Source organism: Erpetoichthys calabaricus, chromosome 10, assembly GCF_900747795.2.
Source record: "Erpetoichthys calabaricus chromosome 10, fErpCal1.3, whole genome shotgun sequence".
Taxonomy (NCBI): Eukaryota; Metazoa; Chordata; class Cladistia; order Polypteriformes; family Polypteridae; genus Erpetoichthys; species Erpetoichthys calabaricus.
The window spans coordinates 55,712,685-55,739,178 of NC_041403.2; the positions used below are offsets into that span (position 1 = coordinate 55,712,685).

Below are 26,494 nucleotides of genomic sequence, written 5' to 3' on the forward strand. Positions count from 1 at the left end.
ATCAAAGACCTTACCCGGCACCATGAGCAGTGTTATCCCCCTGTGGTTGCCGCAATCCAGGTCCTCACCCTTCCCTTTCTAAATAGGGATGACAGGTCCCATTTTCCAGTCAGTTAGGATGACGCCAATCTCCCAAATGAAAGATTGCTTGCAGTGCAAGGAGGGCAGCCTTACCACCAGCCTGGAGAAGTTCACCCCAGATACCACAGATCCCTGCAGCCTCCCCTACCATCAGCTGGTGCAATCTCAGTGTGACTGGGTGGTTCACAGCTAATTGGAGTATCACCCTCAAGATCTTTGGACCCAGAGATGTTTAACGTTCTAGCCGGAGGATCAGCTTTCCACAGCTGCTCAAAGTAGCCACTCCAGCAGGTCACAATTGCAGCGTCCTTCATAAGGAGCTTTCCATCACCTGCCCTGACTGCGAGTCTCAGAGGAACAGATTTGGATGTGCATAATGCTTTGATTCCTCTGTAAGCAGGGCATGGGTCACTAGACCATAGATGGTGTGTCACTTGCTCACAGATACCTCTAACAAACGCCCTTGCATTCATCCTTCTCAGGTCTAGATGTAGACTGGAGTTGCCATCAAACCGTGTGCTGTGACTCTTCTCAATGATATCCAGGATGAAACACCTCTTTCTGGGCACACTGGTAACACCAAGACAACCCTTTATTCTTTGAACTAGCAAAATACCCGCGCTTCGCAGAGGAGAAATAGTGTGTTAAAGAGGTTATGTAAACATATATACATATACATATATATACATATCTACATATACACATATCTACATATACATATATATTTGTGAATTTCCCATTGGGATTAATAAAGTATCTATCTCTATCTATCTATCTATCTATCTATCTATCTATCTATCTATCTATCTATCTATCTATCTATCTATACATACACACATCCACATATATATACATATATATATATATATATATATATATATATATATATATATATATATATATATATATATATACAGATACATATACATATACATATTTACATATCTACATATATATACACATACATATTCACATATATATATATATATATATATATATATATATATATATATATATATATATATATATATATATATATATATATATATATATACAGTAATCCCTCCTCTATCGCGGGGGTTGCGTTCCAGACCCCTACCTGCGAAAGGTGAAAATCCGCGAAGTAGAAACCATATGTTTATATGGTTATTTTTATATTGTCATGCTTGGGTCACAGATTTGCACAGAAACACAGGAGGTTGTAGAGAGACAGGAACGTTATTCAAACACTGCAAACAAACATTTGTCTCTTTTTCAAAAGTTTAAACTGTGCTCCATAACAAGACAGAGATGACAGTTCCGTCTCACAATTAAAAGAATGCAAACATATCTTCCTCTTCAAAGGAGTGCGCGTCAGGAGCAGATAATGTCAGAGAGATAGACAGAAAAAAGCAAACAATCAGAAATCAATAGGGCTGTTTGGCTTTTAAGTATGCGAAGCACCGCCAGACAACGCAGCTGCTAGGAAGGGAGCAATGTAAAGGTAGCCTTTCAGCATTTTTTTTAGAGGAGCGTCCGTATTGTCTCGTGGTGCGAACAGCCCCTCCGTCAGGAGCACAGAATGTCAGAGAGCGAGAGAGACAGAGAAAAACAAACAATTATAAATCAATACGTGCCGTTTGAGCTTTTAAGTATGCGAAGCACCATGCAGGAAGCATATCGCTTGACAAAACAGCCACATTTAAGCAAGCCAACTGAGGAAGCATGTACCAGAAATTAAAAGACCCATTGTCCGCAGAAATCCGCGAACCAGCAAAAAATCCGCGATATATATTTAAATATGCTTACATATAAAATCCGCGATAGAGTGAAGCCGTGAAAGACGTAGCGCGATATAGCGAGGGATTACTGTATATATATATATATATATATATATATATATATATATATATATATATATAGATATATATAGAGATAGATATATATAGATATATATAGAGATAGATATATATACAGTGGTGTGAAAAACTATTTGCCCCCTTCCTGATTTCTTATTCTTTTGCATGTTTGTCACACAAAATGTTTCTGATCATCAAACACATTTAACCATTAGTCAAATATAACACAAGTAAACACAAAATGCAGTTTGTAAATGGTGGTTTTTATTATTTAGGGAGAAAAAAAAATCCAAACCTACATGGCCCTGTGTGAAAAAGTAATTGCCCCCTGAACCTAATAACTGGTTGGGCCACCCTTAGCAGCAATAACTGCAATCAAGCGTTTGCGATAACTTGCAATGAGTCTTTTACAGCGCTCTGGAAGAATTTTGGCCCACTCATCTTTGCAAAATTGTTGTAATTCAGCTTTATTTGAGGGTTTTCTAGCATGAACCGCCTTTTTAAGGTCATGCCATAGCATCTCAATTGGATTCAGGTCAGGACTTTGACTAGGCCACTCCAAAGTCTTCATTTTGTTTTTCTTCAGCCATTCAGAGGTGGATTTGCTGGTGTGTTTTGGGTCATTGTCCTGTTGCAGCACCCAAGATCGCTTCAGCTTGAGTTGACGAACAGATGGCCGGACATTCTCCTTCAGGATTTTTTGGTAGACAGTAGAATTCATGGTTCCATCTATCACAGCAAGCCTTCCAGGTCCTGAAGCAGCAAAACAACCCCAGACCATCACACTACCACCACCATATTTTACTGTTGGTATGATGTTCTTTTTCTGAAATGCTGTGTTCCTTTTACGCCAGATGTAACGGGACATTTGCCTTCCAAAAAGTTCAACTTTTGTCTCATCAGTCCACAAGGTATTTTCCCAAAAGTCTTGGCAATCATTGAGATGTTTCTTAGCAAAATTGAGACGAGCCCTAATGTTCTTTTTGCTTAACAGTGGTTTGCGTCTTGGAAATCTGCCATGCAGGCCGTTTTTGCCCAGTCTCTTTCTTATGGTGGAGTCGTGAACACTGACCTTAATTGAGGCAAGTGAGGCCTGCAGTTCTTTAGACGTTGTCCTGGGGTCTTTTGTGACCTCTTGGATGAGTCGTCTCTGCGCTCTTGGGGTAATTTTGGTCGGCCGGCCACTCCTGGGAAGGTTCACCACTGTTCCATGTTTTTGCCATTTGTATATAATGGCTCACACTGTGGTTCGCTGGAGTCCCAAAGCTTTAGAAATGGCTTTATAACCTTTACCAGACTGATAGATCTCAATTACTTCTGTTCTCATTTGTTCCTGAATTTCTTTGGATCTTGGCATGATGTCTAGCTTTTGAGGTGCTTTTGGTCTACTTCTCTGTGTCAAGCAGCTCCTATTTAAGTGATTTCTTGATTGAAACAGGTGTGGCAGTAATCAGGCCTGGGGATGGCTACGGAAATTGCACTCGGGTGTGATACACCACAGTTAGGTTATTTTTTAACAAGGGGGCAATTACTTTTTCACACATGGCCATGTAGGTTTGGATTTTTTTTTCCCTAAATAATAAAAACCATCATTTAAAAACTGCATTTTGTGTTTACTTGTGTTATATTTGACTAATGGTTAAATGTGTTTGATGATCAGAAACATTTTGTGTGACAAACATGCAAAAGAATAAGAAATCAGGAAGGGGGCAAATAGTTTTTCACACCACTGTATATATATCTCTATATATATCCAAATCCCTGCGCTTCGCAGCGGTGAAGTACTGCTTTTAAATTTTTATTAAGAAGAAAAGAAAACCTTTTTAAATTGAGGGAAAATATACCCATAACAATTTGTTAAGGATTTGTGTTTTTGTTAAGCTGCCTTTACACAGCCTCTTCGCTGTTTCATAAACGAACGCCATATAAGGCTGTCCTTTCTCCTAGCTTAGCGGTTCTGTATTCTTTTATTGTTCGCTTATAACGATTGTTATAGTTATTGTGTAGCTGTTTGAGACTCACTGTTCTGTTCAGGTACCCATTTGCTTTATGTAGTCCGCGGATTCTCCGCTATTTTTTGGTCGTTTATTAAAGATTATAGTTATTTATTGATTCCCTTCTTTAGCTGACTGCCTGCTCATATAAGGCGCTCTGCTGTTTTTTTGTGAAGCAGCCTCAACACTGCTTTTCCGCTGTTTTATAAACGAATGCCATATAAGGTCTTCCTTTTTCCTTGCTTCGCCAAGGAAGCCGCCTTTTTATTTAATCCACGGGTTCACCGCTGTTTTTTTTTTTCTTTTTTGACGATTGTTATAGTTCTGTTTGTATACCACGTTGTCAGTTCAGCACTCCGGTTGTAATATGACCAAGCTGTGCAAGCTTACTGTTAAGAATGCAACGTATAGTTGTACAGGAGAAAAGCAATCTTGCCTCAAATCAATGGCAACATTTTGTAGGTCTATGAACTTAATTTAAACTTTAGGTTTATACGGTGCCCTCATGTCTTCTCATTAAACTTGTATGTCGCGAATATGGTATTGCAAACGGTAGCGGGAGCGTTTCTATAAACTTAATTTAAACTTACGGTTGTAGCTGCACTTATGAATATGCTTGTATGCGTCACTCGCTCGCTTCTTATTGTTTCGCTGCCTTCTGAATTGTGTAATGAATGTTTTCATCAGCGCTCTTTGAGGCTCTTCCTTGTTTTGTACGTACTTTGTTCACAGTCAGTTCAAGTGATTACGTGGGTGGCGTGATGACGCGATACGCAAGTCCGCCTCCCACGGCCATCGAAGTGCACTCCATCACAGTATATGGACAAAAAAGAGGTGCCAGTTATGACCATTACGCGTAGAATTTTGAAATGAAACCTGCCTAACTTTTGTAAGTAAGCTGTAATGAATGAGCCTGCCAAATTTCAGCCTTCCACCTACATGGGAAGTTGGAGAATTAGTGATGAGTCAGTCAGTCAGTCAGTGAGGGCTTTGTCTTTTATTAGTATAGATAGAGTGTAACGATTTAAAAACTTCTGTGTTCACTCGGGTTCCTTTTCTGTAATGTATGTGTAAAAGTCTGTGTTGATTCATTATACAAATTACAGTAATCCCTCCTCCATCGCGGGGGTTGCGTTCCAGAGCCACCCGCGAAATAAGAAAATTCGCGAAGTAGAAACCATATGTTTATATGGTTATTTTTATATTGTCATGCTTGGGTCACAGATTTGCGCAGAAACACAGGAGGTTGTAGAGAGACAGGAACGTTACTCAAACACTGCAAACAAACATTTGTCTCTTTTTCAAAAGTATAAACTGTGCTCCATGACAAGACAGAGATGACAGTTCTGTCTCACAATTAAAAGAATGCAAACATATCTTCCTCTTCAAAGGAAACAGAGAGGAAACAAATCAATAGGGCTGTTTGGCTTTTAAGTATGCGAAGCACTGCCGGTACAAAGCTGTTGAAGGCGGCAGCTCACACCCCCTCCGTCAGGAGCAGAGAGAGAGAGAGAGACCGAGACAGAGAAAAACAAAGTCAAAAATCAATACGTGCCCTTTGAGCTTTTAAGTATGCGAAGCACCGTGCAGCATGTCGCTTCACGAAGCAGCTGCACACAGAAGGTAGCAACGTGAAGATAATCTTTCAGCATTTTTAGACGAGCGTCCGTATCGTCTAGGTGTGCGAACAGCCCCCCTGCTCACACCCCCTACATCAGGATCAGAGAAAGTCAGCGCGAGAGAGAGAAAGTAAGTTGGGTAGCTTCTCAGCCATCTGCCAATAGCGTCCCTTGTATGAAATCAACTGGGCAAACCAACTGAGGAAGCATGTACCAGAAATTAAAAGACCTATTGTCCTCAGAATTCCGCGAACCAGCAAAAAATCCGCGATATATATTTAAATATGCTTACATATAAAATCCGCGATAGAGTGAAGCCACGAAAGGCGAAGCACGATATAGCGAGGGATCACTGTATGCAAAAAAAAAAAAAAATTTTCACAGCACTATAATGTGCACTAGACATTGAACAGTCCTGCTTTGCGATGGCAGCTTCGTCAGTGCCAAGAGTGCCTCACAAACTCTGTTATGCAGTGCAGCTGATGCAAGTTTTAATTCTAGCTGGATAATAAGGCAAGTTTATTCTGTATGCATATATGTTTCTTCAAGTTTGGAATTATCCTTGCATTATGATCCTTATCTTACCTCAGTTTAAAATGAATTTCCAGGGAAGATATTGACTGAATAAGGACAGCATAAAGAGTAGACCGTTTAAGGAGGATACAGGAGAATTCCATATGGTGAATCAGAAAAGGCTACTGGTTCGAGATTCATTCAAGCCAAAAGAAAAAGAACATCTTTACAGTTTAATAAACCTGTTTTTAACCTATTAGTTTTAGTCAGCTTATCTGCAAATATAACCTACATTTGAAGACACCAAAGTTAAATTTTCTGTTTATGAATATTGTTAATATCACAGATGGAATGTAATTAGTAGTTGTAATGAAGATTTTTATGTCTTTAAAAACTGATTATTCTGTGTTATATGATACAATGCATTCCACCATTTTAGAACACAGGGACTTTAATATAACTTGTAGAGCAATGGATTTTAGATTTAGTCTAAGAAAACTACATAATTCAGATACACCTAGTATGAAATAGACCTTTTCAAGACACTTTTGTTATTCTTGGAAGTGTGAGATACTTTAAACCAAACTGCTTTCCTTAGATAAAAGTTTCACCTTTTCTATCATCCACTACCCTTGTTTGAAAATAAAAGGTAAGAGACCAGACATTCCTTTAACTGGTAGGGTAAAGTAAATCGAATCAGATCAGTTACAGCCTCAGAAGTGTAGTCTTCTCATGTTTAAATGGCTTATCTCCCAGAAAAAAAGAAGTGAGCTTTCTTTCAATGGCAGTCTGTTAGTGTACTATTGATGATGGGAGCCAAAGCTCTGTTAGATCTGGAAGCTATAGCTTTGGAAGAAGGTGGTGAAACAGTAATAATGGTAGTAGGAACCTTTTGAAGGCTGTCTTTGTAAAGTCACTTCAAAGTTGTTCTTTTTCTTGATTTTTATAACTAGAATGAATGTTCAAATACCATCCTGATTTAGCCTTGAGGTTCTTTGACCTTGGCAGATGTGGCTAAGTAGATTAGGTACAGCAACAGTAGGAAATTGCTTTACTTGAATTTTTGAAATTCTTTTTTTCTGGAAAATTATTTTTCATTCTCAAAAGCTCTTCTGAACTCACTTTTTCTGTTGTGTTGTTTCATCTGAAAATCGATCCATATCCCGTATCAACCTTGGGCTAATGAATGCCTGGGTGTGTATGAGCGTATGTATGTATTTTGGAGGGTGACTGTCATGAGTGTATTGATCCAGTCTTGGCTGATAGAATGAGGTAGCTGGGCTTGCGCTGCAGGGCCAGCAGACTGTGTGCGCGTGCAGCAGCGTGCATAATGTGATTGAAAGGCAGTTAAAGTGGCGGTGACCTTTTCAGGGGAGATTAGATTGCCTGCCAAGACTGGTTAAAAGGAGTGATAACGGTTGATCAGGAAAGCTAGCCAGACAACTTCTGAAGGATATACACAGGCGTTTCGTTTGGGGGGGGGGGGTCGGGTGTTTGGGGTTACAGAAAAAATAGTGTAAATCTTGTGATCCCCCCCCCCCCCCCAAAGATTTTGAAAATTGTTTTAGCTGTTTCCAGTCTTCATATTGAGTACATTTTCTTAATAATAAGCAATGTTGTATTTGATCTTAGGGCCCTGCTTAATTCCTATTTTCTTTCCCTGAATTTAGCACAGTCATTATTTTTCTTATAATATGGCAGTAAACTTGTGCTGCTTAAATGTTATCTTGATTTTGTTACATGAGTTGCAAGTGTGTATAACTAAGAAAGTGATTTTATAGTGCATCAGAAGTATAGATTAAGATGTTCAAAGTTTTCTGGGGACTTTACCATAATCTTTAAAAAATAAAATTAAATATACATTAAATTATGTACCAGTATTTTATGAATACTTACAATAATGGCAACATTCAATGATTCTACAGCATTTTAGACTGGCTGATAAAATATTTTTTGAGTAGCTAGTGTAAAAATTTGTGATTTCTTCTGACTTGTCTTTTCAGTTTTTTTTTTAATTAATAAAATAAATATTTTTATTTCTGTTAGTCAGTGTATGACAAATGACCAGAATACTTCTTGAAAGCAAAATACCTTTTTTGACTGTAAACTTTACAGATTCAAAGCTATGTTAAGCAATATATACTGTTGGAAATTAGCATTAAGCATTGCACTTTTAATTTAGATGTTCTTTCTGTATGAAAACATTTCCTGTCAGAAATGTGTTGCAGTTTAACCACAATTTATTTTGGCTAAGCAGTGTGAATTATTGGCTATAGTGCTGGACTATAAAGTACATGATTTGCAAGTTCAGCTTGGCATGGTGAATCACTCCAAGTAAACCTTGCAATCTACTTTTGCTCAGTTTATAGAAAAATATGAGGTTTTTGAGTAATTTATAAGCAATTTCTTTTATATAGTATTTTTCCATTAAAAGCAATGCATAGATACAAACAAGTGCTACCTTTCTTTGTTATCGCCAAACACAAAACAGTTTTTTAAAAAATCTACAATTTTTTTTTACAAAGTATTGGAATCCATAGTTGTATACTTTTAAAGTTTATTACAAATTTAAATGACAATGACATGAACAAAATAAATTATATTTTTTGTAAAGCATTACCCCAAAAATGTTTTATATCACATATTTTAAATTTCATCTATAGTCCATCTGTCCCAGATGAACCAGAAGTTCATTCATATTATCATTAACAACTTCGACAATGTGTCAGTTTTACCTAAGTGCTAAAAAGACAACTCTTTGTGGTAATTTGCATAGCAAAGGTAGAGTAACAGAGGCATTCTGTTAACTTTGCTAAAACCCCCTTGCAGGTAGTAAAATCCTTCTTCATTACATTGGGCTCCTAAAATAGCTTTCGTTTTTAGAGTGAGTACATCTGTCTTTCCTGTATCTACTGCGCTAACCTGTACGTTATCAGACTTTATTGAGTAGCCTTCCATGAGCATCTAACTGCATTTGACACACGCCAACTCCCTGCCTCCGCATCGGATAATTGCGTTGTCAACTGTTCAGGAAAGTGGCAGGTGACATTGCAAGCCAATTGATTGGCTGATCATCAAGGCGGCAGGCCTGGCAGCTGTCCAATCAATAGAGTTTACACAAGATGCTGTGATTGCATCTGTAACTAATTTAACTTACTCCCAAGCTGCCAAGAACACAAATTCTTCCTTACCTAAACTGAGACTTTTTTTTTTCTACTCTCTGTTCGCCTTTCTCTCTATTCCAGTCTCCATTTCCCTTCCCCCACCATTTCATTTTCATTCAGGTAGTGCTGTTGACTGGCAGCTCACAGAAATCAATGGCTTCTTTGCTGCGGTCTCACATCTGTGGGTTTGCTATGCATGGTTAACTATCAGCTCTGACTCTCCAATCGATATGCTGATCAATTGATTAAATTAACAGTGATTTTCTTTCTGCTCACAGCCCTCAAAAGCTGCTTGTGCCATCTACTATTAGTGGTGAAAATGTATTTTTCTTTTTCATTTGCACTTCCACATTTACACAAAATAATTACATTTAAGCCTCATTTAGCAGTTTATCCCAAAGTGTTCCTTGACCTTTTGCCAACCTCTGTCTAATCCTTAATGTCTAGGGCTGTCTGTACAGGGTCATTGCCCCTATATAAATTCCCTTCGTGTTCACTATTTGCTAAGGAACACCACTGTGAATGGAGTCTGGTTATGAGTTAAGTATATTGAAAAGAATCAAGTTTGAAGTTTACCAATTCTATTTTTTTGGCCAGTTTTTTCTTATGATTATTTCATCTTGGTGTTTAAGAGACTTAAGGGATTTTGACCTAGAGTACTACAATAGAATTGTAAATAGAATAGAAAGTAGTTCAGATTTGACAGGTTAACTAAAATGAAAGGAGAGGACCCCAAATCATTTACACTTTAATTTCTAAAGCAGGTGGATAAAAAGTCATTATTACAAGAATGTTTTTAACTATATAAGTAATACATTTTATTACTTTGTAAGGTTTATTGTTATTAGGCTCATTAGTTGCTTAGCTATTGGACCCTTCATTGTTTTTTTTCATATTCAGAATTTCTTTAAGACTTTTGATTTTCCTTTTTCTAATTGGCAGGTTTGCAGATTAGGAGGATTTTGATATGAATGGATGGATGAGTGCACAATATTTGCCTAAAATATGTGACACATTTTTTCTTCTTATAAAGTGGTTTACTCTCTTTTTCTTTTTATTTAATCTTATATGCAGGCTAATTGCAATACACAGCTTGTTTTCACCCTTAAATCAGAGTTTAAATGATATAATATCTGTTAAGTTGATTTTTAAATCACTTAAACTATTTTTACTATGCCACTACATCCTGTCAGTTGTTAATCCAGAATTAAACATTTCTTGTCTAAAACCTTTAGGCATTTAACTGTCTGAACTATTCCAGTTATGTATCTGTAAAAGTGTTTTTGCAGAAATATATTAAGTCCTGAATGGCATGGTGATGCAATTGGGTTTTTTTGTTCAGATTCTTTAGTTTTCTTCCCACGTCCAAAATGTATAATTAGTGCTTAATTTCACTCGCTTTCATCCTGATTATATGACAAGTAAAGTCTGTCTCTAACTTAGCAAATGCATACCTAGAAACTTGTGCAACTCTGCTCTTTTCCAGTAGTTGGAAATACAATTAATGGGACAAGGAAAAAAATCATTTCATTACTAAAAATCATTCTGTAAATGTGGTTTTTTCCTTGTGAATTGTTAGTATAAATTTTGGGGTGGAGGTATTACTGACAAGAAGTTGACTGTAGCTTCCCTTGCATGCATGGCTAGAGACGTGCTACTTGCAGCTCAATACAAAAGTCTGGTATTGCAATCTTAAAAGCAAAAAAAACTGTGTATGCACAAATTTTCCCAAATCAGAATCAAGGAGAGGCATAATGGTATAGTGTCGAATGCTACTTCACTGATCCTTTAGTCTGAGTTAAGATATAGGCATTTTTAAGTTACAGTATACCTTGTTTATGTAGGGTTTTCTCAGTTTTTCTATGATTTTTCTTTCTTCTTGTAAAAGTGGGCTGCTATGTTATTTTTACATCTCTAAACTGGATCAGTATGGAAAAAGTTAGTCTTGTGATGAAGTAGTTCCCTGTACACGGTTGGCTCGTTTGTTCCTTGTGCTTCCTGGATAGATTCTACCTTCCCACTTCCCGAAATTTCACTTAAGCAGGTTGTAAATTGGATGAGGAAGCATCATTGAATGGCAAAAAACAGTAATTAGAGCCTACTTATTTCTGTTCAACTTAGTACTGATTTTTTTCTTATCCCCACTTGAACCCCAATCCCTGTATGTAATGTTAAGTATTTTAAAGGGTGTATAGCACTTTGATGACCAGCTCCATGTTGGAAAAACTTATTTTTTCAGTGTGTAGTGCATTTGTTTTGTTGTTGTAAAACATTCATTACTCTTCTTGGAACTTTTTGAATGATTGATTGTTTATGGTAACTTCTGCACCTAATGAAATTTTAGCATGATTAAAATGCAGGTTTCATCCACCTATTGAGAATGCATGACAGACAATACAGGGCAAGAAAAGAGGTGCAGACCCTAATTCCAAATATATTATGTTGGAGTGTAGCTTTCTTGTAATGTCATGAAACTAACACATCACTCAGAAATAGTTTTTAAACCCACTGTAAGTTGAAAGGCATACAGTATATAATCCATCATTTTTCTATGTAATAAAACTGATAAATTGATTTTGTGTTAGTATCTGTGAAACTGTATTAGAATAAGTAAAGTTTAGAAAATTGATTGAATGAATTTGTGGGCTTTGATTTTGTCTTTTTTTTTGAGAATTTAAATTAGCACCTATTAGATGCACACAAACACATGTACTGTAAATTTTTTTCCTCTTCTTTCGTAGAATTTAAGTTGATTCTTTAGCTTATTGTCTACTTGTCTGCATCTTGCTTTTGCCAGTATAAGTCGTAATGTTTGCCCAACACCTATGAGGTGTTAGAAGCAAAGTCCTTAACTAAAGCTGAAAGGTGCTCTTAGATTGAATGGGGAGTTTGTCTCCCTGCTCATCACCAAGTTTATAGAGGTGTCATTCAAGAGCCAGCCTGGAATTACATGTCACATTGTGTGATGGCTTGCTGACAGAATTGGGATCCAGCCTATTACTTTTGTTTTTCCTACACTAGATAGCTGTTGCATCTTAGTTGACTGTTTGGTTTGTTGGTTTTATGTCTTGTGAGGTATTTTTTGGTAAGATAAATCTGAAGTGGTTCTTTGCTTTAGAGGGCGATCATTGTTGTATGAAATGTACCTTTTTGCCTATTTTCAATGTTGGTTTCATGTGTTTTAATTTACCAGGTTTTATCTACTTATTTTTAGAGCGTAAAGTCATATCTGTCTTATGCTTCCTTGCTTTTTTTTTTTTTTTTTTTGCAGGTTCTGGGTTTGTAACATGCAGCAGTAAAGAGAACCATGATAGTGATGCAGATCTAGATGTGGATGGAGATGATACTTTGGAATATGGGAAGGCACAGTATCCTTTAAACCTTGCTATTATGTGTTTTGCTTACTCTGTTACTGTGCCAGTAATAGATTTATTTGATTGTTATTTAGTATGAGTTCACATTCACTTTGCATTATGCGAGTAACATTATTTCATTGCATGTATTTATTGCTATAGGATTTTTAATTTAAATAAGCATTCATCTCCTTTAGAGTTTATACCATAGCTATATTGATTCTGCCTTTTTACACATCATTTATCATTTCATGAATGATTTCAGTATTGCAAATTGCCAAGAAGAATAGGGTTTAGGAGTCACCAGAGTACAGTTGTGTGTGTGTTTTTTGTTTGGTTCAGCTTTAATCTAGAGTGTTAAAGATTTTTTTCTGAGGAACAAAATGTTTGACCAGAACCTAGTGGTTTTCAGAATTCAGTCATAGTTTTTAACTTAATAGTTTTGTTTCCTTAACCCAGTTTTGTCTTTAGGTACACTGAAGCAGATATCATACCTTGTTCTGGGGAGGAGCCCGGTGAAGCTAAGGAAAGAGAAGCATTGCGTGGTGCAGTTTTAAAGTAAGCACTTGAAAGAATACTATTAAATACATTTAAATGGTACTATTTTTATTTAAAAGTAAAATAGAGTATTATTTTATAAAAACCATATCTTTATTTGGGGTCATTTTCTTAATAGAAAGTCTAGCACTATTTTAAATTGTTTCGGGTAAATCTGTTCAAAGTATAGTGTATGATTCTGCTTTGTCACTGTCACAATGTCATTACATTTCATAAAAGGTACTAATTTGAACAACTTCATGAACAAATTAGATATGTGTCATCTCAGTTAAACAACTGGAAAGGCAGTGAACAAGTTTACTATACTGTTTCTCTTTTCTTGCATAAATGTGAAGGATTAATGGTCTTCAGCACGATTCAAAGGTAGTATAGAAAATGTGTGGTTTATGCCTCTTAAATATTTTAAATACATTTTGAATAAAGTCATCATAAGCAGTTAGAAATTTAGAGTGATCAATTTTTGTGGTTAGTTTTAAAAATGATCTATTTGACACCACAAATATAGACGTATGGTTTATTAAAACATCCACTATCTAGCAAACACAAAGTCTTTTAAAAAGTTGTGTTTAATTGAAATAAGTTTAACATTTAAAAGCAGTCCCTTCAAGCATGATTTGTAGTAGCTCGGGTAGAAAAAGGATAAGTGGATTTCAGGCCTTTTTCAAAAATTGAAACATTAAAACATATGGAGTACTGCAATTTGAATAGAAGAGATATGTCAAAGTGTCAGCTGGCTACATTTTCTAATTCTTCATCCCAAAAGACTGTAAAACTGATCAACAGAAAGCATGAAGCTGTGTCTTATAAATTGCATTCTAAAAGATCTTAGCACTGTTCTGTCTAAAACTATGCGCAGTGCGATATATAATCGCCTCCACAATTATTGGAACCCCAGTAAAGATGAGTAAAAAAAAAAGGTAATTAAAAAATTGCTTTTTAGTGAATCACCTTAATCTCACACTGAAAAAAATGAGAGAAATCCAACCTTTAACTGAAGTAAATTTTAGTCTGAGAAAAAAATATTTCTCATCAAGAAATTATTATTTAAAACAAAAAATACATGTGCCTCAATTACTGGCATCCCTGTATTTAATACTTTGTGCAACCTCCCTTTTCCAATAAAATAGCAACACAAGTTTGAATACAGAACAGGGAATCTGGGACCATTCCTCTTTAGTGAATCTCTCTCTATCATCCAGGGCCCTAGGTCTTCTCTTGTACACTGTAATTCAGCTGACTGCACAGGTTTTCAGTTGGGTTTAAATAAGGGGACTGAGATGGCCACTGCAAAACCTTGATTTTGTGTTCCTTTAACCATTTTTGTGTAGATTTGGGCATATATTTTGGATCATTGTCCTGCTGGAAGATCAAATGAAGTTCTATTTTTTTGGCAGAGGCAGCCAGATTTATATTTAAAATCTCCCGGTATTTCATGGAGTTCATGATTCTATGTACCCTAACAAGGTTCCCAAGGCCTCTGGAGGAAAAAATAGCCCTACAACATCACAGAATATCCACCATACTTGACAGTGGGGATCACATTCTTTTTAGTATAGCCACCCTTCTTTTTATGCCAAACCCACCTTGAATGTTTGTTGCCAAAAAGCACAGTTTTTGTTTTATCTAACCATAGGACACGGCTCCAAGCAAAGTTCCAGCAGCATTTAGCAAAGTTAAGGTGCTTACGTTTGTGGTTAAATGACAGGAAAGGCTTTTTACGTGGCATGCCTTCCATATAATCTGTTGACATGGAGATGGTGTCTGGTTGTAGTTTTAGATACTTGGTACCCCAAGGTGGTACATTTTTCCATGATAATTCTTTTCCATCTTTACTATCTTACCATCTTGCTCACTTTACAAGGGGGCAAAATAAACCTGGGTCCTCTTCCAGGCAAGCTAGTAACAATTCCATTTTATTTGAAGTTTTTAATTATTGCCCTAACAGTAGATTTGGGCATATTCAGCAATTTTTAAAGTCATTCCCTGATGCACTTTTCTCTCATTTGAATTGTGTGTTCTCTTGTCTTTCCCATATTGATGAATGAATAACGGAATTTGGCCTCCGTGCCACCTCATATGTATTCCCCATTGAAACAGGAAGTCATGGACTAATGCTTGAAAGTTTGTACATACTGATTAACTTAAAGTCCAAAATAATTGAAATAAATGATTCATTTACACTTTATTCAAAATACATTCTAGAGGTGCCAAACATGATTTTGTTAAAAATAATTATTCTTTGATGAGGGATTTTTTTTCCTCAATAAATTTACTTCAATTAGCAGCTTGATTTCACCCTGTTTTTTCTGTGCAAGATTAAGATTTTATATGTATATGTGTATATGTATATATATGTATGTATGTATATGTATATGTATATGTTTGTATATGTATATGTACTTGTTTAACTGAGATTACACATATCTAATGTATGTATGTATGTATATATGTGTACATATATATATATATGTATCCATATATGTATCTATATATGTATGTATGTATGTGTGTGTATATATATATATATGTATGTATATGTATATATATGTATATGTTTATGTGTGTATATATATGTATATGTTTGTGTGTGTATATATATGTATATGTTTATATGTATATATATGTATATGTTTATATGTGTGTGTGTATATATATATATATATATATATATATATATATACAGTGATCCCTTGCTATATCGCGCTTCACCTTTCGCGGCTTCACTGTATCGCGGATTTTATATGTAAGCATATTTAAATATATATTGCGGATTTTTTGCTGGTTCGCGGATTTCTGAGGACAATGGGTCTTTTAATTTCTGGTACATGCTTCCTCAGTTGGTTTGCCCAGTTGATTTCATACAAGGGACGCTATTGGAAGATGGCTGAGAAGCTACCTAACTTACTTTCTCTCTCTCTCTTGTGCTGACTTTCTCTGATCCTGACGTAGGGGGTGTGAGCAGGGGGGCTGTTCGCACACCTAGACGATACGGACGCTCGTCTAAAAATGCTGAAAGATTATCTTCACGTTGCTACCTTCTGTGTGCAGCTGCTTCGTGAAGCGACATGCTGCACGGTGCTTCGTATACTTAACTCTTTTAGGGCGGATGTCGACTTTTGTCGACAGGAGGGGTTGAAGGCGAATGTCGACAAAAGTCGACATCCAGGGATAAAGGGCGACAATCAGCTGTTAATGGCGACAAATCTCACTGTCACGTCACAGGCATTCCCTCTGTGCTTGGAGGAATGCTAGACTCGTTGACTCGGCAAATAAACATTGCGTGTGCGTGAGTTGCGAAATGTAAACAAAGGCAAGATGGCACCGACATGTGAAAAGGCAGCGAAGCAAGTGCAGAAAAGAAAACACTCAGCAGACTATGTTTTGCGCATTACCGTGGAGTCGGACTCTTGATTTTTCAGAATCGGACTTTATTGGCAGTGATCAGGAGATCGAGCAAGAGAGTTAGAAGCAGGCATCAGCTGATCAGACACCAGCCGATGCCGCGCGAGCGGATCTGCTGCCAGTTGAGTGCCTTTGCGCAGCCGATGCATCTACGGCAAGGTTCGCATGGGATAAATACACATACATTGATCCGTTGAGAGCCGATATGGCTACCGGAGTTTACAAGACGGCATGGCTTGCTTTTGGACACGACAGATCACCAGCTGCTGTACTTCAGGCTGCTCTCTCCTGATGCTGCTTTTCAGCTACTGTCAGACGAGACAAACAGGTAGGCAGAGATTTTTTTTGAATCGCGGGCTGCGTTTGCATCGCATTCTCGTTATTCAAAGTGGAAACCCACAACGAAAGACGAGATGAAGCGCGCTGTGGCATTACAAATAGAGATGGGACAGAACTGGTGATATAACTTCAGGGAGCATTGGTCCAAACGTGTTTTGTCCCCTGGTGGCTTAGGTACGTGCTGCTGCAAAGTTTTATTCACTTTTGTAATAAACAGAAGCAAATCCCATGGGGTGAGCCAGGCTATAATGCCATACATAAAGTTCATAAAGTTTCAGAAGATGAAAAGAGGTGACAATACGGTTTTCATGCAGGCAGAAAACTTGGTGGCAGTGGCATGGCACGATGGCAAATGGGTGACTTGTCTCTCTACAGTACACACTAACAATATATGTTAGAAAATGCAGCAACAGACAATTGAAAAATAGGCACCAAAGCAACACATATTGTAAGGAGTGCAATGTGGCAATGACTGAAATTGGCTGCTTTGAGCGAGATCAGACTTTGCTGTGTAAAATGTATGTGATATGTATGTGAAATCATAGAGTATGCAGGCTCATACAACATGCAAGACAGTAACATTTGTCAAAAGTAAATATTTTTTGTTGATTTGATATGTTAAACAATTGCTTTGTGTTCTTTTTTAAAAAATGTTAGTTTTTGGAAAAATATTCAGCCCTGGGAGAAAAGAAACAAAAAAAAAATTAGCCCTAAAAGAGTTAAAAGCTCAAAGGGCACGTATTGATTTTTGACTTTGTTTTTCTCTGTCTCTCTCTGTCTCTGTCTCTCTCTCTCCCTCCCTGCTCCTGATGGAGGGGGTGTGAGCTGCCGTCTTCAACAGCTTTGTACCGGCGGTGCTTCGCATACTTAAAAGCCAAACAGCCCTATTGATTTGTTTGCTTTCCTCTCTGTTTCCTTTAAAGAGGAAGATATGTTTGCATTCTTTTAATTGTGAGACAGAACTGTCATCTCTGTCTTGTCATGGAGCACAGTTTAAACTTTTGAAAAAGAGACAAATGTTTGTTTGCAGTGTTTGAATAACGTTCCTGTCTCTCTACAACCTCCTGTGTTTCTGCGCAAATCTGTGACCCAAGCATGACAATATAAAAATAACCATATAAACATATGGTTTCTACTTCGCGGATTTTCTTATTTCGCGGGTGGCTCTGGAACGCAACCCCCGCGATGGAGGAGGGATTACTATATATATATATATATATATATATATATATATATATATATATATATATATATATATATAATATATGTATATGTATATTTATACATTGGGCAAAAAAGTATTTAGTCAGGCACCAATTGTGCAAGTCCTCCCACTTAAAAAGATGACAGAGGCCTGTAATTTTCATCATAGGTATACCTCAACTATGAGAGACAAAATGAGAAAAAAAATCCAGAAAATCACATTGTCTGATTTTTAAAGAATTTATTTGCAAATTATGGTGGAAAATAAGTATTTGGTCACCTACAAACAAGCAAGATTTCTGGCTCTCACAGACCTGTAACTTCTTCTGTAAGAGGCTCCTCTGTCCTCCACTCGTTACCTGTATTAATGGCACCTGTTTGAACTCGTTATCAATATAAAAGACACCTGTCCACAACCTCAAACAGTGACATTCCAAACTCCACTATGGCCAAGACCAAAGAGCTGTCAGAGGACACCAGAAACAAAATTGTAGACCTGCACCAGGCAGGGAAGACTGAATCTGCAATAGGTAAGCAGCTTGGTGTGAAGAAATCAACTGTGGGAGCAATTATTAGAAAATGGAAGACATACAAGACCACTGATAATCTCTCTCGGGCTGGGGCTCCATGCAAGATCTCACCCCGTAGGGTCAAAATGATCACAAGAACGGTGAGCAAAAATCCCAGAACCACACGGGGGGACCTAGTGAATGACCTGCAGAGAGCTGGGACCAAAGTAACAAAGGCTACCATCAGTAACACACTACGCCGCCAGGGACTCAAATCCTGCAGTGCCAGACGTGTCCCCCTGCTTAAGCCAGTACATGTGCAGGCCCGTCTGAAGTTTGCTAGAGAGCATCTGGATTATCCAGAAGTGGATTGGGAGAATGTCATATGGTCAGATGAAAAAAACTCTACTCGTCGTGTTTGGAGGAGAAAGAATGCTGAGTTGCATCCAAAGAACACCATACCTACTGTAAAGCATGGGGGTGGAAACATCATGCTTTGGGTCTGTTTTTCTGCAAAGGGACCAGGACGACTGATCCGTGTAAAGGAAAGAATGAATGATGCCATGTATCGTCAGATTTTGAGTGAAAACCTCCTTCCATCAGCAAGGGCATTGAAGATGAAACGTGGCTGGGTCTTTCAGCATGACAATGATCCCAAACACACCGCCCGGGTAATGAAGGAGTGGCTTCGTAAGACGCATTTCAAGGTCCTGGAGTGGCCTAGCCAGTCTCCAGATCTCAACCCCATAGAAAATCTTTGAAGGGAGTTGAAAGTCCGTGTTGCCCAGCGACAGCCCCAAAACATCACTGCTCTAGAGGAGATCTGCATGGAGGAATGGGCTAAAATACCAGCAACAGTGTGTGAAAACCTTGTGAAGACTTACAGAAAACGTTTGACCTCTGTCATTGCCAACAAAGGGTATATAACAAAGTATTGAGATGAACTTTTGTTATTGACCAAGTACTTTTTTTCCACCATAATTTGCAAATAAATTCTTCAAAGATCAGACAATGTGATTTTCTGTATATGTATATATATATATATATATATATATATATATATATATATACATACATACCTCAGTGCAAGACACATGACAGCCCGCATGGAGTTTGCTAAAAGACACCTGAAGTACTCTGAGATGGTGAGAAATAAGATTCTCTGGTCTGATGAGACCAAGATAGAATTTTTTGGCCTTAATTCTAAGCGGTATGTGTGGAGACAACCAGGCACTGCTCATCACTTGTCCGATACAGTCCCCACAGTGAAGCATGGCGGTGGCAGCATCATGCTGTGGGGGTGTTTTTCAGCTGCAGGGACAGGACGACTGGTTGCAATCGAGGGAAAGATGAATGCGGCCAAGTACAGGGATATCCTGGACAAAAACCTTCTCCAGAGTGCTAAGGACCTCAGACTGGGCCGAAGGTTTACCTTCCAACAAGACAATGACCCTAAGCACACAGCTAAAATAACGAAGGAGTGGCTTCACAACAACTCTGTGACTGTTCTTGAATGGCCCAGCCAGAGCCCTGACTTAAACCCAATTGAGCATCTCTGGAGAGACCTAAAAATGGCTGTCCACCAATGTTTACCATCCAAACTGACAGAACTGGAGAGGATCTGCAAGGAGGAATGGCAGAGGATCCCCAAATCCAGGTGTGAAAAACTTGTTGCATCTTTCCCAAGAAGACTCATGGCTGTATTAGCTCAAAAGGGTGCTTCTACTAAATACTGAGCAAAGGGTCTGAATACTTAGGACCATGTAATATTTCAGTTTTTCTTTTTTAATAAATCTGCAATTATTTCAAAAATTCTTTTTTTTGTCTGTCAATATGGGGTGCTGTGTGTACATTAATGAGGGAAAAAAATAATTTAAATGATTTTAGCAAATGGCTGCAATATGAAAAAGAGTGAAAAATTGAAGGGGGTCTGAATACTTTCCGTACCCACTGTATATATGTGTGTGTGTGTGTGTGTGTGTGTGTGTGTGTGTATATATATGTATATATGTGTGTGTGTGTGTGTGTATATATATATATATATATATATATATATATATATATATATATATATATATATATATATATATATATATATATAAATATATAAATATATATATATATATATATATATAAATATATATATATATATATATATAAATATATATATATATATATATATAAATATATAAATATATATATATATAAATATATAAATATATATATATATATATATATATATATATATATATATATATATATATATATATATATATATATATATAAATATATATATATATATGTATATATATATATATATATATGTATATATATATATAAATATATATATATATATATATATATATATATAAATATATATATATATCACTATCTGATATTTGGGAGGTTACCTACCAGGTGACAGGTATGGTTGTTGGGTGGTCAGCAGACATCCGTCACACCTTTTCAGTTGCGAGAAACAGATCATAAACATGCTATATGGTACCTGCCAAATAATGCAAAGAGTACACAACACTGGTCTCATCCTAATGGGAGCTCATAAAGTGTAAACACTTCTGCATACTTGACAGGGTGTAGATCGGAGTATTGCATGCAGAGGTCTGATCACAATCTAATATTTTGATGTTTACCCGCCACGTAACGCTTGTGGTTGGCCAAGGCTTTGCTTCCGGCACTGACGCTCTTACGTCACATGTGATGAAGACCATGGAGCGGCTGCTGCTTCTTCACTTGAGGTCACAGGTACGCCACGCCCTTGACCCTCTGCAGTTTGCATACCAAGAGAAGGTGGGAGCGGAGGATGCCATCATCTATATGCTACACCGATCACTCTCCCACTTGGACAGAGGCAGTGGTGCTGTAAGAATTATGTTTCTAGACTTCTCTAGCGCCTTCAACACCATCCAACCTCTGCTCCTTAGGGACAAACTGACAGAGATGGGAGCAGATTCATACATAGTGGCATGAATCATGGACTATCTTACAAACAGACCTCAGTATGTGCATCTCAGGAACTGCAGGTCTGACATTGTGGTCAGCAACACAGGACGCCGCAGGGGACTGTACTTTCTCCGGTCCTGTTCAGCCTATATACATCAGACTTCCAATATAACTCAGAGTCCTGCCACATGCAAAAGTTCGATGACGATACTGCTATCGTGGGCTGCATCAGGAGTGGGCAGGAGGAGGAGTATAGGAACCTCATCAAGGACTTTGTTAAATGGTGTGACTCAAACCACTTACACCTGAACACCAGCAAAACCAAGGAGCTGGTGGTGGATTTTAGGAGGCCCAGGCCCCTCCTGGACCCCGTGATTATCAGAGGTGACTTTGTGCAGAGGGTACAGACCTATAAATACCTGGGAGTGCAGCAGGATGATAAATTGGCCTGGACTGCCAATACTGATTCTCTGTGCAAGAGAGGACAGAGCCGGCTATACTTCCTTAGAAGACTGCCATCCTTCAACATCTGCAATAAGATGCTGCTGATGTTCTATCAGACGGTTGTGGCAAATGCCCTCTTCTACGCGGTGGTGTGCTGGGGAGGCAGCATAAAAAAGAAGGACGCCTCACGCCTGGATAAACTGGTGAGGAAGGCAGTCTCTACTGTAGGCATGGAGCTGGACAGTTTAACATCTGTGGCGGAGCGACGGGTGCTGAGCAGGCTCCTATCAATTATGGAGAATCCACTGCATCCACTAAACAGTGTCATCTCCAGACAAAGGAGCAGCTTCAGTGACAGACTGCTTTCACTGTCCTGCTCCACTGACAGACTGAGGAGATCGTTCCTCCCCCAAACTATGCGACTCTTCAGTTCCACCTGGGGTGATAAACGTTAACATTATTCAAAGTTATTGTCTGTTTTTACCTACATTTTTATTACTCTTTTTAATATTTTTTTTTTGTATCGGTATGCTGCTGCTGGAGTATGTGAATTTCCCCTTGGGATTAATAAAGTATCTATCTATCTATCTATCTATCTAATCTATCTATCTAACCTCCAAGACCTCCGACTGTGTCATTTAGAATATATTTTAATTGTTTTTGACCAATGTGTCTGCTCAATAAATAAATAAAAATAAGTTTGCAGGATCTGATCCAGGTTTTTAAAAACTTCATACATTATGACCAATCGAACTCATCAGCTTTCTCTCTAATTAGTGAATCATGAACGTGGTAAAATTGTAGAAAATAAACTTAAATACATTGATGAGAGGAAACAAGATGAATGTACATATATTTTATTTAGACGTTTATGGAGTTCAACGAGCTGTATGGTTATTCTAATCTATTTAAAAAATTAGAATTGTGTAGGAGAAACATTAGGTGAGCTTTAACTTTAATTAATTGAATCATATAAATGATAGGAACTTAAATGAGCTCTGCTTTTTAATTCTTTACATTTTTTCTAATATAATAGTGATTATGTCTCAAATAAAAATGGTATAGTCTACAGTGGAATTGTATGTGTTATCTAGGCTTTGTAGATCAGGTAAAACAGTTGATAAAATCCAGCTTTTGCTATTTTACCTTCTTTTGCACCCCTGCTAATAAGTCACTTTCACTAAGCAAAATCGGAGACTTTTTATATTTTTTTGTTAAATTCAGTAAGAAATTTCCTTTCATTTGTATACTCCTTTACAATTATCAGTTGTTGCTGCTTATGTTATTGTTATGTAGAATATGTGGTATAGTTGTTCTAATGCTTGTTTTAAAGGAATTCTCATATGCTGCATATCACAAACATTTTAAAGTTGTTTTTGTTTGTTTTATTTCCATTCTTTTTAAACATCTTATACTTTTTTAACAAAATTACATTTTACTCTCGCCGATGTTCTAGACAGGCTAAACGATTTGTTCTGAAATTGTTTTTCAGTGGTGGTACACCTTCCAACCGAATTACGCCAGAATTTTCGAAGTGGGCTAGCGATGGTGAGAAAAAATTTTTTTTCATGATTATTTTTTTTTCCTATTGACTTCATAATTTTTGGATTGTTTCCAGCAGTGAAATGCCAGCATTGATTAGTGGAAACTCTCACACTACCAATCAGTACATATAAAACATATGCTGACTTCTTTCACACTGACCTGAGAAATTCTGGTTCGAGTGACATTGTACCTTTTTAGTAGAAGATTCATTGAGCTGTCACAGAAACAGATGATGCCATTGCATCACAGACAATCAGTGTCTGGTTACTGCTTTTTGGAGCAACATACCATCCTGTATGTCAAGTTAGACAAAGACAAGTCAGAGCAGATTCACATTATTGATGTAATTAGATAGCAAATTTCTAATATACAGTTTTGATCATTTTAAGTCAGGTTATGCTTTATGTTCTCTTTATTCTTCCTCCTTTCAGAAATGCCTTCAACGAGTAATGGGGAATGCAACAAACAAGATACCGCTGCAGTCACACAAAAGACTTGTAAAAACAGTGACATTGAAAAGTGAGTGTATTCTAGTTCTCAGGTTATTGGGGAGACTGGGTTATATATTTATTTATTTTCCAGATGTGTTTTATAATATTACTACACATTGTCATTGATTTCTGTCTTTTTCAGGTTTCACATATATTTTTGTATACGTATGCAGAGTTTTAACAAAAATGGAATTGGTTAATTTATAGATTAAGTGCTTTGTTTCTCCCAAGTGAACTGTGAAATTCCAATGTAAAACAAAAGATTTAATTTTGACTTAAAGAGCATCATCAGCTCCTGTGTTAAGCATTTTTTGAAAGGCATACAATATAGTAAAGACTGTGGGATATTTGTATTACTCTTGAGAAATTGGAACATGTTTAAGAGCAGCCAAAGGAGGAGGAGACATATTTAAGAGGAATTATGGACCAGTGCCCAAAGAAGGAATCTGTAAAACATAAGGTTGTTAATTCATCTCTCCAGTTCTAAACAGGTCACTTAATTTGCCAGTGGTCTAACTGATACATAAAGAAACATGTACTCAAAATGTGTTTAACTTTCTTTGCATAACAGCTTTAACTGTAAGAATATGTAGATAAATACCAGCTGTGGAGGTCTCCAAACAAACATCTAGTATATATAAGTCCATTAATACACTAATTACTGGTCCTCCAAAAAAGACCCCAGTTTATCAGAAACATCCATGATGGTTCCTGCAGCTCATGGTCAATCTTCTAGTTATGTGCCAACTTAGAGAATCAGAAGTGATGTATTTATACATATTTAGAAGCCAGTGTCTGCTCTTTTCACTACTTTATTTAAAGAATAATGGTACAGTTATAGAGTCAATTTTCCTGATGTAATATTGCTAAATTGCTAGTGAGCCTTATTGCAGTAAGGTGCTATATGTTTCAAAATACTGAAGCTAATGCTTGACAGCTCAGATTGATTTATGGTAGCCTACTGAGGTCAACCTTTCTTCCAGCAGCCACCAAAAATACATCTGGAATGATGTACAGGCCTTAAATGTTTTAGCCAGCTGAGGCATGAATCATTCCAGCTGTTTGGTGTCACTGTTAGCATAAACAAGTAGATGGGCTTTTGATACTGACCATATTCACTGGGTTTATTAACTTAATCTCTTTTCAGAAGTAACACAAATACACACACATGTATACAGATATCTGTTGTAGTTATATTGTATATTATGTACAATTTTAGAATAAGTTCATATTTATATGAAATATTTAACTTACATGCTTTGCTAAGTAATTTAACAGAGTCAATGTCTCTAATTTACTATGTATTTAAATCTGTTTTAGTCTAAATTTGTATAAATCAGTGTGAATCTTTCATTAATCATCTAAGGAGAATGCATTTGAGATGGTTTTTGTTTGCATCCAAAAATTGCATAATGCCTGTTTCAGAAACAAAAGTGTGCTTACATTTTTCACTTCTAAATTAGCTTTTTTGTATACTGCATTTAAATATAAAGCCTGCTGAAAACAAATTTCTTCATGTACAACATAACTGATCTGTTGCAGGAAAAAATGTCGATACTTGGAATTATATTTTGCATATTTGACATTATACATGAAACTCCTGGTGCATTCATTTTGTTTTTTTTAAAGAGGTTAAATATAAAGGTACAACAAAAACTTTTTTTTTTTTTTTTTTTTTAACTAATTGCTTTCATTGTATCTCTGCAAACATTTATTACATAATGATTAAATTGACACACAAACAATATACAGTATAGCTTTTTCCTAATTTTCTAAGCAAAATCCTTTCTACTTTAAAACACAAGTATTTCATGAGTTAACCTAAAAAGTAAAAACAATCACAGTTAATCATTAGGTAGCAATATATAATGAATACTGTTGTAAGCAGTAACCTGCTTATAATAGTATTTATTACTTCTGGTGTGTGTTATTTTTATGACAGGGTCAAATGAGTTGTGCATTCCAGTATACCTCTTTTAAGAACAATGCAATACCATTTATTGCATCTGTTAATCGACAAAAGTTGTGTCAAGCTCTCTTGGTCTGTTTCATTTACAGTCTTTTTCCAACAGCAGAATTATAACTTGCTTGATATTTTATTTGCATAGTGGCCTGTAACAGTTATACTGCAAAACCCCATGCTTTCATGATACATTCATGATATTATATCTGGTTCCTTGCACTATACTACATCTGAAGCCGCATAGATTAGTTGTAATACAAATTAGCATCTGCTTACCTGCTTTAAATAGCATTGCCTGCAGTTATGACACTGACTCTGTTTGAGGAGTCTGTTATGTGAAAATGTCAGCCATACCTAATAAAGTGGCCAGTCAGTGTATTTTTTTTTAAATGATGTTAAATTTTAACAATTATTTAGAGGTCTGAATAAAACATCAAAGAAGAGCTCTGAAGGGGACAGGCTGGGAGCATTTAAACATTAATAAAACTGAATGCTTATTATATTATAGCACATAACC

General features: G+C 36.8%; 1 protein-coding gene across 11 annotated transcripts in view; it reads left to right on the plus strand.

The window, feature by feature from the left end:
* Positions 1-26,494, plus strand: part of rnf220a (ring finger protein 220a) — a 349,766-nt gene that overhangs the window by 293,733 nt on the left and 29,539 nt on the right. For all 11 annotated transcript variants that reach the window (XM_051933135.1, XM_051933141.1, XM_028811270.2 and 8 more), the window contains 4 exons: positions 12,481-12,577; positions 13,034-13,120; positions 23,471-23,526; positions 23,955-24,042. In XM_051933135.1, the coding sequence (XP_051789095.1) occupies positions 12,481-12,577; positions 13,034-13,120; positions 23,471-23,526; positions 23,955-24,042 (328 nt within the window). The remainder of the gene's footprint in view (positions 1-12,480; positions 12,578-13,033; positions 13,121-23,470; positions 23,527-23,954; positions 24,043-26,494) is intronic.